The 16,295-nt window shown below is 51.2% G+C and overlaps 1 protein-coding gene across 5 annotated transcripts in view; it reads left to right on the top strand.

Annotated features, from left to right (window-relative positions):
* The window catches only part of LOC137420783 (protocadherin-11 X-linked-like), a 37,861-nt gene that overhangs the window by 15,384 nt on the left and 6,182 nt on the right, over positions 1 to 16,295 (top strand). For all 5 annotated transcript variants that reach the window (XM_068106139.2, XM_068106159.2, XM_068106168.2 and 2 more), the window contains one exon: positions 5,999 to 6,990. In XM_068106139.2, coding sequence (XP_067962240.2) covers positions 5,999 to 6,990 — 992 coding nt within the window. The remainder of the gene's footprint in view (positions 1 to 5,998; positions 6,991 to 16,295) is intronic.

Below are 16,295 nucleotides of genomic sequence, written 5' to 3'. Positions count from 1 at the left end.
AGCTGCTTGCGGGGGGTGGTCCGGATCGAGGTGAGCCGGCTTGAGGCGGTCCACGGAGATGCGATCCGGGGCACCGCCGATGTCGATGGTGAAAAATTTGTCCCCGGTCTCCAGCACGCGGATTGGCCCGTCGTACGGGGGCCGTAGCGGTGCCCGGTGGGCGTCGTGCTGGATGAAGACGTACTTTGCCGTGCGAAGCTCCGGGGCGACGTGGGAAGGCAGGCAACCGTGGTGTGCCGTCGGCACTGGGGTGAACCTCCGGGCGGTCTCCTGAAGGGCGGAGCGCTGTTGCGCCGCGGACCAAGGAGCCGTGGAGTGAGGGATAAATTCACCCGGTACCCGCAGTGGTTGCCCGAAGACCAGCTCCGCCGAGGACGTGCGCAGGTCGTCCTTGGGCGCCGTCCTGAGACACAGCAGGACCCAGGGGAGTCTGTCGACCCAGCCGTCGTCGCGGAGGCTGGCCCGGAGCGCGGCCTTCATTGAGCGATGAAAGCGCTCGCACAGGCCATTGGCCTGGGGGTGGTAGGCCGTGGTGCAGTGTCGTTTCACCCCGAGCTCTTGTGCCACCGCGGCCCAGAGCTCCGAGGTGAACTGGGGGCCGCGGTCGGACGAGATGTCCGAGGGGGGCACCGAACCGGGCAACCCAAGTGGCGATGAAGGCCTGCGCCACCTCAGCCGCAGACGTCGCCGCCAATGGGACGGCCTCCGGCCACCGTTTGGTGTGGTCCACCATGGTGAGGAGGTGGGTGAACCCCCGCGCTGGGGGCAGAGGTCCCACCAAGTCGACATGCACGTGGTCGAACCGACGCTCGGGCACCGCAAATGGGGCCAACGGGGCCTGGGTGTGGCGGTGGACCTTTGCGCGCTGGCACGCGAGGCACGTCCTGGCCCAGTCGCGGACGTCCTTCCGGAGGCCATGCCAGACGAACTTCGCCGCGACGAGCTTCTGGGATGCCTTCGTGCCCGGGCGGGACAGGCCGTGGATGGCGTCGAAAACTGGGCGCCGCCAGCCAGCGGGCACGATGGGGTGAGGCCGGCCGAGGGAGACGTCACATAGGAGGGCGGCGTCGAACGGCACCTCAGTGACGCGGAGGCCCGTGACAGTGGTCCGTAAGGCCTGGACGCCGGGGTCGGCGGTCTGGTCCTCCGCCATCCGGGCATAGTCGATCCCGAGGTGGACCGCATGCATGACGGACCGGGAAAGGCAATCCGCCACCGGGTTGTCTTTACCCGCCACGTGACGGATGTCCGTCATGTACTCGGACACGGCAGAGAGGTGACGCTGCTGCCGTGCCGACCATGGCTCGGCGACCTTGGCCATCGCGAACACAAGGGGCTTGTGGTCGACGAAAGCCGTGAACGGGCGGCCCTCCAGTAGATGGCGGAAGTGTCAGACCGCCAGGTGGAGCCCGAGCAGCTCTCGGTCGAAGGTGCTATAGCGGCGTTCGTGCGGGCGAAGCTGCTGGCTAAAAAACGCCAGCGGTTGCCAAGCACCACGCACCCACTGCTCGTGCACCGCGCCCACCGCGTAGTCCAACGCGTCGGTGGTGAGGGCGATCGGTGCTTCGGGCGACGGGTGCGCAAGCGTGGTGGCGTCGGCCAGGGCCAGCTTTGCGCCCGCAAACGCCGCGGCCATCGGCTCCGACCAGGCGATGTCACCTTTGCCCGGCTTGCCCCGGAGGGCCTCGTGCAAGGGGCGGAGGAGCTGGGCGACGTGGGGCACGAAGCGGTGGTAAAAATTTACCATGCCCAGGAACTCCTGGAGCCCCTTGATCGTGCAGGGCCGTGGGAAATCCCTGACCACCTCCACCTTGGCCGGTAAAGGGACGGCCCCGTGCCTGGTGATGCGGTGCCCCAAGAAGTCGATGGTGGCGACGCCGAAATGGCACTTGGCGGGGTTGATGATTTGGCCATGCTGGCCCAGGCGTTCGAAAAGCGTGTGCGGAGGTGGAGCGGGTGCTCCTCCCGGGACGCGCTCGCAACTAGGATGTCGTCCAGGTAGACAAAAAGGAAAGGTAAGTTGCGCAAGACGCTGTCCATAAGCCGTTGGAACGCCTGGGCCGCATTCTTCAACCGGAAGGGCATTCTCAGGAACTCGAAGAGGCCATAAGGGGTGATGACGGCCGTCTTCGGGACATCGTCCGGTTGGACGGGGACCTGGTGGTAGCCCCGGATGAGGTCCACCTTGGAAAACACGGTCGTGTTTGCCAACCGGGCGGAAAAATCCTGGATATGCGGGACCGGGTCGCGGTCGAGGATGGTGGCATCATTGAGCCGGCGGTAGTCCCCGCACGGCCGCCATCCTCCGCCGGGCTTCGGCACAATGTGCAGAGGAGAAGCCCAAGCGCTGTTGGAGCGCCGTACGATCCCCAGCCGCTCCAGCGTGGCGAACTCCGCTTTCGCCACGGCGAGCTTCGTGGGCTCGAGTCGGTGTGCCCGGACATAGACCGTCGGCCTGACCTTGGGTATATGGTGCTCCACCCCGTGTTTAACGGCCACCGCTGAGAAGGTGGGCCGCGTGAGGGCCGGGAAACTGGCGAGGAGGCGGGTAAAGTCGTCCGCTGCCGGGAAGCGTGCAAACTAAACTCGCCGGGACGGAACCTTCCAGCAAGCCGCTTGGCAAGCCACTCGGTGAGCCGCTCAGTAAGCCGCTCAATGAGCCGCTCAGCGAACAAGCGAGCGAGCTGAAGGTTTCGGCCTGGACGAGCCGTCTGCACTTCACGTCGACCAACAGCCCATTCACACATAGGAAGTCCGCACCGAGTAGTGCCATTGGCACGCTGGCGGTCACGAACGACCATTGAAAGCGCTGCCCTCCGAACCGCAGAGAGAGGCAACGCTTCCCGAATGTGCGGATGGGTGTACCGTTGGCGGCAAGCAAAGCGGGGCCCCGGCCCGCAGTTTGCTTGTCGGACGTGGAGGCGGGGAGGACGCTTACCTGCGCTCCTGTGTCGCAAAGAAAACGGCGCCCAGACAAGGTGTCCATGATGAACAGGAGGCTGCCGGAATGGCCGACGCTCAGGGGCCGCTAATGAGCGCCGGCCCGGTCATTTCCCGACCTGTCAAAAGAGCACGGCGGGTGACACGTTTTAGCCTTGCGGCCGAACCTGGCGTGGTAGTAGCACCAGGTTTGCGGCAATGGCGGCCGCGGCGGCCGTGGTGATGGCGGTGGTGGGCGGGGCGCAGCAGCGGCCACGAGGGAAGCCGGGGGCGCTGTAGCCTCTGCCCCGGGATCCACGACGGCAGCACCGTAACCTGACCGCGTGTCGCAGGCCGCGAAAAACTTGTCGGCCTCTACGGCCAGGGCGCGGGGTTCCTTTATTTTGGAACCGGCCAGCGCGAGGCGTATCTGTAGAGGTAGCTGGCGTAGGAAAAGCGCCCGGAATAAGAAATCCGGGGGCTGGTCTCCAAGCAGCGACAGCATAAAATCCATCCGCACGGATGGTCGTGTGTCGCCGAGTTTGGGGAGGTCCAGGAGATGGTCGGCCCGTTCGATCTCCGTCAGCCCGAACGTGGCGATGAGGAGACGTTTGAGCGCCTCGTACTTGTTGTCGCCCGGCGGGCGCCGAACGATGGACACGACTCAGGTGGCAGTGCCGGGCCCGAGGGCGGCGACCACGTGGTAGTACCGGGTCTCGTCCACCGTTATGCCTCGGAGATGAAATTGAGCTTCGGCCTGCACGAAACAAACGTCGGCTTGCGCTTCCCAAAACTCCGGGAGTTTAACTGCGACGGCGTTGGTGGCCATGGCGCGTTCGGTGGTCAGCAACGGCTGAACCAATCGGGGTCACCAGTGTGGTGCTGCGCACACACGACTCAATTGCCAGAGAGGTAGGCCACAACGCGTTGGTATAACAAAGTCTTTATTCAAAGCTCGTACTTCAGCACTGGGCGGGCTCGAGCTTAGAGCCCGCATATATGTGCTGAGGCCATGCCTAGTCCCCGGGCGTGGCCGATCGGTCGAAAGGCGGGGCATGTGCTCTCGTTCCCCGCCTGGACGCTCGCGCCATCCACTGGTGCGCGGAATTATTGCCCCTTGTGCCCGCCACAACACGATATTTTAAAACAGTTATGGGCGAGTTATGGCTAAACTTGGTGGACGAGTTGGTTGGGTGACGAGAAGAAGCTGATCAGATTGTGGTTCAGGTCAGAATCCAGATCCAGCCTATCATTGGGATACAAAACATAAACTGTTCAACCTGGTGGAGGTGTGCTCTCCACCAAGTGCTGTTCTACTTTTATTTGAAATATTCAAGGAGACTGGAAGATATGATGTTTCGTAGCACAAAAGAGCGTTCTTTAAAGCACATGCACAAATGTGACACTGTATTCTTTATCTTCTGGAACATTTCATTTCGACGGAACAGTCGTGTGAGCATGCCAAAGTCTGCAGCCTTGGCCTAGTGTCAGGTGTGCTTATATCTTATTTATTTGACATCATACGGATGTAAATGAATGCTTGTTTCAATCTGCACTCGTTGCACATCACCTGCAGCGAATTTCACCTCCCTGCGCCTTGTATTTATTTTTTTTTTTTTTTAAAGCACTTCTGTAAACCACCCTTGAGGCTCGGTTTGCATGCCACCGTCTACATTTCCAATAGAGGAGAAATAATTACACTTCTTTTGGATCTTTTGTGTCCTTGGGGTATTTTGGGTCTTCGGGGTCTTCAGGGTCTTTCGCGTATTTTGGGTCCTCTGGGTCTTCGGGGTCTTTAAGTGTATTTGGGGTTGTTGGGGTCTTTTGGTCTTCTGGGTCTTTTGGATGTTTAGAGTCTTTTGGTTCTCTGGGTCTTTTTGTTTCTCTGGGTCGTTGGGGTATTTAAGGGTCTTTGTGGTCTTTAAGGGTATTTGGCGTCTTTTGAGTCTTCGGGGTGTTTTCGGTCTTCAGGGTCCTCTGCGTCTTTTGGGTATTTTGGGTCCTCTGGGTCTTCGGGTTCTTTTGCATCTTTTGAGTGTTTAAGGGTCTTCAGGGTGTTTTTGGTCCCCAGTGTCTTTTGGGGACATTGTGGTATTTTGGCTCTTTTGTGGCTTTTGGGTCCTCTGGTCATCTGGTCATCGGGGTCTTGTGGGTCTTTTGATCAGAGAAGATCGCAGAGAGTCGGCATTCATGAAAAATACCTTCAGGTACACTCGAGGCCTGGCTACATTGAGTTGTGCAGGTTTCTCTTTGCCAATCTGCCCGTTTTGCTTCATCTAATATGTCTTCTTCTTCTTTTGTATGCAGCACATGGCTGTGCCGCTGATGCAGTGCCCCATGTAGTTTGTAGTAGGAATGTGGAATTTGTCCAGGGTGCCGGCAATAACTTGCCTACTCTTCGCGAAGGGCACTGTGGGATCTTTAAGTCCACCAACTAATGTCAGCAGACGGGCCGGACGCTCGGTTTAACGTCCATCTCAGGGACGGCACCCACATTGATGAACCACCCATCCAGTGAAACACCGGGATGACAGTTTATGGCCGGGTCGGGATTCGAACGTCGAGGCCATCGATACATTTTATCTATAGTTGTGAATGTTATTGTAATGACCCGATCCATCGTTGTCTGGTCAAATATGTATCGCTCCAAGGTCGACAAAATGGACCCTTCTTCTCAAAGAGAATGTGATGGCAGAGAAACCAAAGGGTGTTGAGAATGTTTGTTTATCATCTGACGAATATGGAAATGTAAAATTGATAAACTCCAAACACAACATGTTCAAAGTCAAATTAAATTAAAGAAAAGGTAAATAAAATCCCGCTTGTTGTGGACAAAAAGAATTGAAAAGTAATTCAGTCGTATTTAATTATTATTTTAACTCATGATTTTTTTTTCTTGTTGTTGAAACCAATTAATTAATACCCCCTTACCCCCCCCCCCCCCCCCATGCCTTGGATCCTTTTATGAACCAGATTTACTACTTTGTCTCTAATTCCAAGGCACTGTATCGTTTCCTTTCATGCACTCTGACCATGGTACGTGTTTACTGGTCGTGTACTTGTCCGTTTCTCCTCGCAGTCCAAGCATGGGACCCCGATGCCGGATCCAACGGGACCGTCCGCTACACACTGTGTGATGCTCCGAAGTATTTATCTCTGGATCCGGTCGATGGCTACCTTCGTGCCTCTCACCAACTGGACCATAACGAAAAGTCCCAATATCGGCTGAATGTCACTGCCAGTGATGGTGGCGAACCGGCACGCCGTACTGACGCCATCTTGCTGCTCCATGTCCTCGATGCTAACGATCACGGACCAGTCTTTACAAGGTCTTTGTATCCATTTGCTCTGCTCGAGAACCGTCCTGCGGGTCTTCTCGGTAAATTGACTGCCTATGATCTTGACTCCGGTTCCAATGGAGTTCTGAACTACTCATTGGCAGGTATCGGTAATTGGAGCCTGCGGATCGATGCCCAAAGTGGTGAACTGCATACAACCTGTCCGTTGGATCGAGAACGAGATGGATCGAGACTTGAGTTCACCGTCATTGTGATGGATGGTGGACGCCCTCCCCTGAAGGCAGAATCGCACGTTGTGTTAGTAGTGGAAGATGAAAATGATAACTTTCCCACATTGATTAAGCCCCGCACAGATAGTGAGTGGGTTTTTGTGCAAACACTCAGCAGCAGAGACTCGGAGATTTACACCTTGCGTGCCGTGGACCCAGATGCTGGAAGCAATGGGATGGTCACCTTTGAGCTGACGAGGGCCTCCAGGATCAGCCAGGCTACTATGGGTTCCGGTACTTGTAATGGAAGCAAGGCCACGACCAGTCGCCACGGTCGCCAGTCTCGTGATGTCGGGCGAGTGTTGTTTTTCCTGGGTCGTACGGATGGTCTTTTACGACTGGCACGTGACATAATGCCCGAAGACCGTGGCCTGTTTCGCTTGGGTTTCAGGACATGTGACTCGGGATGGCCAAACGCTCGGTGTGGGCCAGGCCGCTGGCTTCACGTCCTGGTGAATGATTCAGATGCGAGGCCGACTTGTATTCAAACCTTGGTGGAAAAGGTGAGCAAGACAATTAGAATCGGAAAATGATTCAAATACATGTTGTTTGTGTTTGGACTGCTGGTTGTGTATAAGTGGGCCAAGTATGAGGCAGATTGATTACATTCTTGTTAGAAATGTGAGTGTTGAATAGTGAGGCCATACCGGAAAGGCTTTAACTGCACACCATCGACGTATGGTGACTGACATGCGAGTGACGAAAGACAAGAAGGAAAAGATCACAAAAAATTGAATTGAAAAGGTGAGGATGGAAATATTGAAAGGGAAAGGTAGGAGCAAACAGGAGATTTAGCCAGTCGGCCATCTTGGATCTGATCTCGAGAAGAAATGACGTCCATATGTAAGCCGTTATTCGTTGTCTGTGTGCAAAGTTTGAACAAGTTCGAAATTGCGTGTTCGAGAAATGGTTGAGGACGTGTTCAATATCGGGTTTTTTACAACTAAAATGGCCGCCAGTCTTCCAGTCGACCATCTTGGATCTGATCGTAAGATATGGTGAGGTGAATGTGTGTGCCGTCATGTGCTGTGCTTGTGCCAAGTTTGAACCAAAAAACATACATGTCCGAGATATGGTTGTGGACTGATGCACGTGTGATACCCAATCCATAAGCCCCCATTTTGGACCAAGTCCAATGAGGCCGAGATAATAGCAAGGACCTGCATAACCTGAGTGGCAAAAGTGCTGCTTGGGAGTTATTTGTCCAGTATATGAACAGAACGTTGCCTCGACCACTGAGGTGGATCGATTTCAAGGTCTGTGACACCTTTCGGTCTTTTGTTCATACATGGCACAAAGACAATACATGACGGTATACATATGCACATCATTTTGTTTCGCGATGCAATAAAAAAATGGCCGACTGGTGGTCACTTTAGTTTTTATTATTATTATTATTCTTTTTGGATACAAAGTCGAGACTCGTGTAAGAGCTAACATATTAAACACAAAAAACATAAACGGAGACACACATAAAACATACAATAAAGGGAGCGGGAGACGGGGTGAGAGAGGGAAGCACACAAGCACAACAACAGTAGTGAACAGGGACATCGGGAGATCTGTGGAAAGGGGAGGGCTGGGGGAGGAGGGACGGATACACGGTATAAAGCAAATAAACACGACGAGGAATTTCACTACTACCAGCAACGGTCCCCACCCTATGGGCGGGGCTTCAATTGTGAAGCCCAAATGAAAAGGTAAAATATCAGAAGGCCTTTTTTTAAATTTTAAACTATTCATATAAACATCCGTTGAATCATATCACATGCAAATCATCAAAATCTAAACAGTACATGGCGTCCATTTTGAAAAAAGATTGAATTCTGCAAAACAGAAGTGGCCGCGACACGTCTTTCTCAGTTGCACATTTATGTGTGAAGCGTGCGCACCGAATCTGTAATATGGAAGCGGCCACTACACCTGTTTCTCAGTCGCTTTGCACACGCTGCCGTGTTACTTCGGAGCCGCACGTTATATAGGAAGAGTTCGTCAGGAGTCGATCTACTCTCTCCTGGTACGTATAATTTCAACAAAAGCCACATCACTGTTCATATCGGTAAATATTATTCCATCGTGTTTGGAAAAGCTGAAAAATTGGAAAAATTGGAAAAACAATACAGCCTATTTTACTCCCAGGGGTCCCAGGAATACCCACCCAAAATATCGTTGCGATCGGTCGGTTGAGCCGTTTTTGCAGTACCTTCGAACTGACAGACGGACATTTGGTGAATTATAGTTTCACTACAAGGAATTTCAGGAAAGAAGTTGGGGATTGAAAGAGGTGGATTTGGGGTGTTTGAACGGAGGGAGAAAAGATCAAGGTTTTGGATTTTTTATTTTATTTTTTATTTTTATTTTTTTTGTATACTGAATCGAAGCTCGTCAAAGAGCTAACATTTATTTCACAAACAAATCAACCAGACAAACAAAATATATAAAAAGAGGGAGCGGAAAACAAGATGGGGAGAGAAGGGGAAGCACACAAACATAACATCTGAGATCAGGGAGATGTGTGGGAGGGAGAGGGCTTGGGGGGAGGAGGCGTGGGAAGGGGGGGGGGGGGTGGGAGAAGTATAAAACACAAGGACACCAAGGACTTCCCAGCAGAAGTTGGTATTTCAAAAAAGTGGATTTGGGGTGAAATTAGCAGGGGTAGAAAAGATCAAGGTTTTGAATGGGGGAAGATAAGAGATGGTGGTGAACAGCTGTTTTAAAGACCTGGAGGGTGGAGTGGGATTGAAGAGAGTGAGGAAGTTTGTTCCAGAGGCGGGAGAAAAGAGGAATGAAGGAGTGAAGGTGAGCAGAGAGTCTTGATTTTGGCAGTTTAACCATAAGAGGGTTGCAGGCAGATCTTGTGCGACCTGTAGGAATATTTGGGGGACAGAGCCCAGAGAGAGCTGGGGGTGGGGGGCAAGGCCAGAGAGGACTCGGTAGAAGACGGAAAGACCACCAACCTGCCTGCGGTGAGTGAGTGAAAAGCCCTTGGAGTTAGCTTCATCGCGGGAGATTCCAATGATTCTGAACGCTTTGGTTTCAATAGCGTGACGACGAGCTAGGTGTGAGGCAGGAGCACCAGCCCAGAGGGGAGAGCAGTATTCCATTGAGCTGTGGATGAAAGCCTTGTATGTGGTGAGGAGCTCAGGTGTGCCAAGGAAGGACTTCGCATAACGGAGGGTGCCCAGTCGGCGACTGGCTTTGGAGGCCAGATTTGAAATGTGGTTTTCCCAGGAAAGATCATGGCAGATAGTGAGACCCAAAAGCTTGAGTGACAGAACTTCTTGGAGAGGATTATTCAGAAAGTTGATGGGAGGGTTGTCCAGTCGGTCTTTTCGGAGAGACATCGTAAGAGTGTGAGATTTGTCAGGATTGAAAGACATGTTCCACTTGTTTGCCCAGTCTGTGATTTTGTCCAGGTCTGCAGAGAGTGAGGAGGCTGCAGACTGCCGATCTGAGGGATGAGGAATGGAGCGACAGAGAGTAGAGTCGTCAGCAAAGAGAATGAGAGGATTTTCAAGAGAGTCAGAGAGATCATTGATGAAGACCAGAAAAAGCACAGGGCCCAGAACACTGCCTTGGGGAACTCCAGCCTGAACAGGAAGAGGAGATGAGAGAAACCCATTCAGGGCCACACGTTGACTACGACTAGAGAGGAGGTCCGCCAGCCATGCGTGGAGATTTCCATGGATACCAAAGGAGGTGAGTTTGTTGAGCAGAGCGGGGTGCCAGACCGTATCGAAGGCACGTGATATGTCAAGGGAGACAGCTGTAATTTCCTGTTTGGGATTGAGGACCTCCATCCATTGTTGAGAAAGCAGAAGCAGCATGTCCAGAGTAGAGTGACCAGGTGTGAAACCAAATTGATGATCAGAGATCAAGCCATTGGAGAAGAGGAAAGATTTCATATCTGAAGCAATGATGGATTCCATGACTTTGCTGATAATTGGGAGAAGGCTGATTGGTCTTTAGTTGCTAGGATCTGTTTTTGCACCTTTTTTGTGCAAAGCGGTGATGTTGGCAGATTTCCAAGCAGATGGCAGATGACCTTGAGCAAAAGAGAGGGTGAAGAGAACAGAGAGAGGGCGTGAAAGAGCGGAAGAACAGGATTTTAGGACCCGTGGGCTGATGCCGTCAGGTCCAGTTGCAGAATCAGAGTCGAGGGTTGACAGAAACTTTTCCACCTTGTCAGGAGGAAAGGACACAGAGTTCAGGAGCAGCTGGGTACGACTGGGTACGGTGGGTACAGAGAGGGATGGGTACGATTATCTATCTATAATTCCACTAATCTCTGTGTGTGTGTGTGTGTGTGTCTGTGTGTGTGTGTGTGTGTTTGTCTGTGACCGCTGTTTCTCGACAACTACCGGTCCGATATACTTGAAACTTGCCAGGTATATTGCTGGGGACCCGAGGATGTGCCTTTTCAAGGTTTGAAATTAATCGGACAAGTAGTTACCGAGCTATGTCCAAAAAACGATTCAACCAATCAGAGAGCAGCGAGCTATCACGTGTGCCGAACGTGGCGAACAGACTCTGCCTCGGACGGCACATTTGAGAGCGTATTCATTTATTTCACGTTGGCAAACTATGTTGGCGTTAAACTATGTTTTAAAACTAATTAAAACTAATTTGCGATTCATCGTAACTGCGATTCGTAACTGCCGTTCGCTTTGGCTTTGCGAATGGACCAAACCATTTCATGTAAATAGAGGGGGGGGGATTGTCACCGAACTCGCAAGCCGTTCGCTTTGGCTTTGCGAATGGACCAAACCATTTCATGTAAATAGAGGGGGGGGATATAATTTTAGATATATATATAGTACGGGCATGCCCTAGTCATTTGAAACTCCACTAAAAAGGAAGACTATTTTAAGGTAAATGCTATAACAGGAACAGACTGGAATTCAAACGGAACAAAAAGTTTTCAAATAAATAATCAACAAACTTACCTGAATCTAGTTGATAGTTTCTTGCTGTATAAGAATGGGGGAAGACAAGAGATGGTGGTGAACAGCTGTTTTAAAGACCTGGAGGGAGGAGTGGCATTGAAGAGAGTGAGGGAGTTTGTTCCAGAGGCGGAAGAAAAGAGGAATGAAAAGGTGAAGGTGAGCAGAGAGTCTTGATTTTGGTAGTTTCACCTGAAGAGGGTTGCTGGCAGATCTTGTGCTCTTTTGGCCTGGTAACACAACAGTTTAACGTTTTGCCCTGACGCTCAATAAACGAAACCACACAGTCTCTGGGGCGCAGCTGTGACTCCAGCCATATTTTACCATCATGGGTCAGATTTACTCCCGCCAGGCAAATGTGAAGACCTTCCTTGTCATCTTGAGCAAGCCAGGATGTTTATCCAGGTAGCTTGTCACTCCATGACACTGTCCACATCCCACGCCATGACGATGACGACGACAAAAAAACAAAAACTGTAAAAAAAAAAAAAAACAGGTGTAAAAAAAACAAAACCAACAACCTCATGTTGTGCACATCCTCGACCATTTCCCAGACATGCATTTGCCGATGTTGTTCAAACTTGGCAAGCAGATAATGAAGGAGGGCTTTTTTTTCCAGATTGTAATCCCATCAAAGATGGCCAACTGGCGGCCATTAACTCCACACAACAAAATTACTAAAACCATGTGGGTTATGAAATTTTACAGTATTTCCTTTTTCCCCCTCGTTTCCGACTATTTTCTTCCTGTGAGTTGAACAGAAGACCGTGATGGGATTCTGTGAGGTTGGTGATGGCATGATCGGGGAGACAGAAAGCGTTCAATATCCCGCTTTTTCGATGTGGGAACGTCCATTTGCTTTTATGAGTGGGAGAAGTAAAGATGGGACCAATGTGGAAGGGGGAGGTTGAGGGAGTGGGGGTTGAGGGCATTTGGTGGTTGGAGAGGGGGTGAGCTGTGGTGGGAGGGTTGGGAAGGGTTTGTAGGCTTGAAGCGGGGAGGGCATAGATAGATGCTTCAATGTTGGGAAGGGGAGGGTGAGGACTTAAGGTTGAGGCTTTGGGGTGGGGGTGGGGGGAGTGGGGAGCCTTCGATGGGGGTAGAGGAATGGTTCAGGTGTCAGAATTGTATTTGCAAGTTTAGTGTGTGTGTGTGTGTGTGTGTGTGTGTGTGTGTGTGTGTGTGTGTGTGTGTGTGTGTGTGTGAGTGTGTGTGTGTGTGTGTGTGTGTGTGTGTGTGTGTGTGGTGTGTGTGTGTGTACGCGTGCATGCTCATGTGTGTCATTGTAAGGGGGTGATGTGCTGGTTTATCGAGCCATCTCCAACCTTTGACCCATCGTCAAGTTGTCTCTTCCTTGTGTCTCTTTTCCTGCTACTACCACATTCAGTGCTCTGTTTAACTCTGTTTCTGTCCCTCATCCTCACTCTGTTCATAACAACTGTCGAGCTTTGACTCATCACCATTTCTCCATTACTCCAACCATCCCTCCATATAAATCGCCATGTCCTATCCTCTCCCGTCATCCCCCATCTCCCCCCTCCTCCTCACCCCCCGCCCTCCTCCTTACTCCCCGCCCTCCTCCTCACCCTCCGCCATCCTCCTCACCCCCCGTCATCCTCCTCACCCCCCGCTGACTCTCTTTGGAGCATTCTCACCAGCATTGTGTTCTTTCAACAACAACAACAACACCAACAACAACATGCATTTTAAGGCCATTTTCCCTGCTAGAGCGGGGGTTAGCCTTGCGGTCCCCATGACAATCTTCTCCATTTTGCCCTATTTTCTGCATCTCTCCTTGTTAACCCCTTTGCCCGCATTTCTTCTTCAACCATCTTTAGCCAAGTCTTTCTCGGTCTTCCCCGTCCTCTACTTCCTTCTACATTCATTTCCATCACTCTTCTCAACCAGTCACTTTCATCCTTCCTCAACACATGACCAAACCATCTCAACCTGTTCCTCTTCACAGCATCAATCACAGGCTCTATTCCCATCATCTTTCGCAATTCATCATTTGTCTTCCTCTCTCTCAACGATACTCCACACATCCACCGAACCATTCGCATTTCCACCCTTTCCAGCCTTCGTTGCTGCCCTACGTTCATTACCCATGTCTCGCTCCCATAAATCATAACACTTCTCACACATGCAGCAGACACCTTTCCCTTCAGCTTCAGCGACACTCTCCTCCTCGTCACAACGCCACTCAGTTCCCGAAACTTCTTCCATGCACGTCTCATTCCAGCAACCATTGCCGAGTCTGATCCACCTTCTCCATTCAGCATGTCTCCTCGGTAACAAAATGTTTTCACACCTTCCAGCTTCACGCCGTCTCCAAGATCCAACTCAACATTTCCTCCATCTGCAGCTCCCTCTGTGCACACCTTACATTTGAATGTAGCTGCCACACTGGTAAATGACCCTCGCAGACCACTACATTTTTGATGAACCCACTCAGCGGACATTGTACATTGAATGGAATTCACTCCGACACGCTTCCTGCAAACAGCACACGGCCACTTCCCAGTTCTTTCCACCTCACCACATGCTTTTCCACTTGCCATCACCTTCGTTTTTTCCGATATTCACCTTCAGACCTTTTCTCTCCATACATCCCTTCCACTTGTTCATCTTCTCCTTCAGTCCATCCATACTTTCTGCAATCAACACCAGATCATCTGCATACAACAACTCCCACGGTAAACCCTCCTTTACGTTCTGAGCCAGCACCTCCATCACAGCTACAAATAGTAGTGGACTTAGTACCGACCCCTGATGCACTCCCACCTTCACCTCAAACTCACCACTGTTCCCGTCCTTCGTCTTTACAGCTGTGCGTACTCTTTTGTAAATTGCCATCACTACTCTGATCAACCATTCCTCCACTCCTAACTTCCTCAATGCCCATGTCAATACTTTGCGTGGATCCCAATCGAATGCTTTCTCCAGATCAACAAACCCAAGAAACAACTTCTTCCTCTTCTCCATGTACTTCTCCTGCAACTGCCTCGCAATAAAAAGCGCATCTGTCGTTCCTCTTCCTGGCATAAATCCAAACTGCATTTCGTCGATCTTCACTTTGTTCCTTATCCTCCTCTCCAAACACCCTTTCCAATACCTTCATTCCATGCTCCAATAACTTTATCGCTCGATACCAGCCACAGTCTAGAGGGTCACCTTTCCTCTTGTATAGAGGGGCGAGGGTACTCAGTTCCCAATCCACTGGAATGCGGCCTTCTTTCACCACCAATTTACAGATCTCTGTCATTCTCTTCACACCCCAACTTCCTGCTGCCTTCAACATATCTCCCACAACTCCCGTCGGCCCTCCCGCTTTTCTACTCTTCATTGCTTTTATCGCTTCCTCAACTTCCTTCTCAGTTATCTTCTCTGCCGGTCCTAAAACTGGGTTACTCTCTATGTTGCCATCCCATTCATTCTATGCATTCAACAGAATTTTCATATATCTCTTCCATCTTCCTTTAATTCCATCTGGGTCCACAACGATTTGTCCCACTTCATCCTTCAAGCAACTCACCCCCATCACATCACACCTCTCTTTCGCTATCTGCTTTGCAATCCTGAATACCGCTCTCTGACCCTCTTCCAAATCCAAGCGTTCTCCGAACATTTTCCTACATGCCTCCTGCGCCTTTGCTGCCTCTTTCTTTGCAGCCTTCTTGCCTGCCTTATAACTTTCATGCTCTGCCTTTTCTGCCCCCATACCCTTCGCCTTCTGCCACTCCTTGAACTTCTTCCTCTACTCGTCAATCTTCTTTCCAACTTCATCATCCCACCACCATGTTTCCGAGTGCCTCGGTGGTCCTTTTGTCCATCCACATTCCTCACCAACAGCTCCCAACAGACTATCTTTCATTGACATCCAACCACTTTCAAGCTCAACCACATCATCCTCTGCCATTCTCAGCCTCTCTTTTATTGCCTCCCTCACTGTCACCTCTTTCAACCTCCACACCTTCATTTTCGGTTGGTACTTCACCCGCCGTGCTCTCCTCGCACCTTTCACCCTTATGTCGCAGACAACCAAGTGTGTGCTGTGAAACAGCCTCCTCCCCCGGGATCACCTTTGTGTCCCGGAGGTGCCCCCTATCTCGCCGACGCACCAGCAGGTAGTCAACGGTTGTCGTCGACCCACCTGACGTGTATGTAACAAGCTTATTATCCTCTTTCTGGAACTGAGTATTACAAATCAACAAATCAGCTCCATCAGCAAACTCCAAAATCCTTTCACCTTCTCCATTCCTCACACCATATCTGTAACCCCCATGATCTCCCTCAAAACCATCCATACTCCTTCCCACATGTCCATTTAAGTCTCCTCCTACCACAACAACTTCCTCATCTTTCACGTTTTCCATCAGCTTCTCCATTGCACACCAGAACTTGTCCTTCTCTTCGTCACTCCGACCAACCTGCGGAGCATATCCCGAGATGACGTTCACCAAGAGTTTTCCAATCATCATTTTCACCATCATCAACCTTTCACTCACTCTAGTCACACTCACCGCACTGTCTACACTGTATTCTTTCAACAATTAGTCACAATCAATCGTCTAGATCCCATTTAATTATTCAATCTAACCATCTTCTTTTTGACTTTTCACCGGCGAGGGATGTGGGGAAAAGGGAAAAGGGGGAGGAGGGGAGGAGAGGGAGTGGGAGGTTAAAGCCTTCTCGGTTTTGAGGTCGCCTTTTCCCTGTGGTATTGATACAGTCGGACCCCTACATTTGCGGTGCATTTCCGGTTTTTTTTTTTGCGGATGTATTTGTGGTTTGCTTCAGCATTTGCGGCCCTGAGCTCTGCATATTCGTGGTTTTTCGTGGGGTTTTTGATTTTCCCTTATGAA

Source organism: Myxine glutinosa, chromosome 1, assembly GCF_964187855.1.
Source record: "Myxine glutinosa chromosome 1, kmMyxGlut1.1, whole genome shotgun sequence".
Lineage (NCBI taxonomy): Eukaryota > Metazoa > Chordata > Myxini > Myxiniformes > Myxinidae > Myxine > Myxine glutinosa.
The sequence above is the reverse complement of the archived record's forward strand: the minus strand, read 5'-3'. Positions and strand labels throughout refer to the sequence as shown.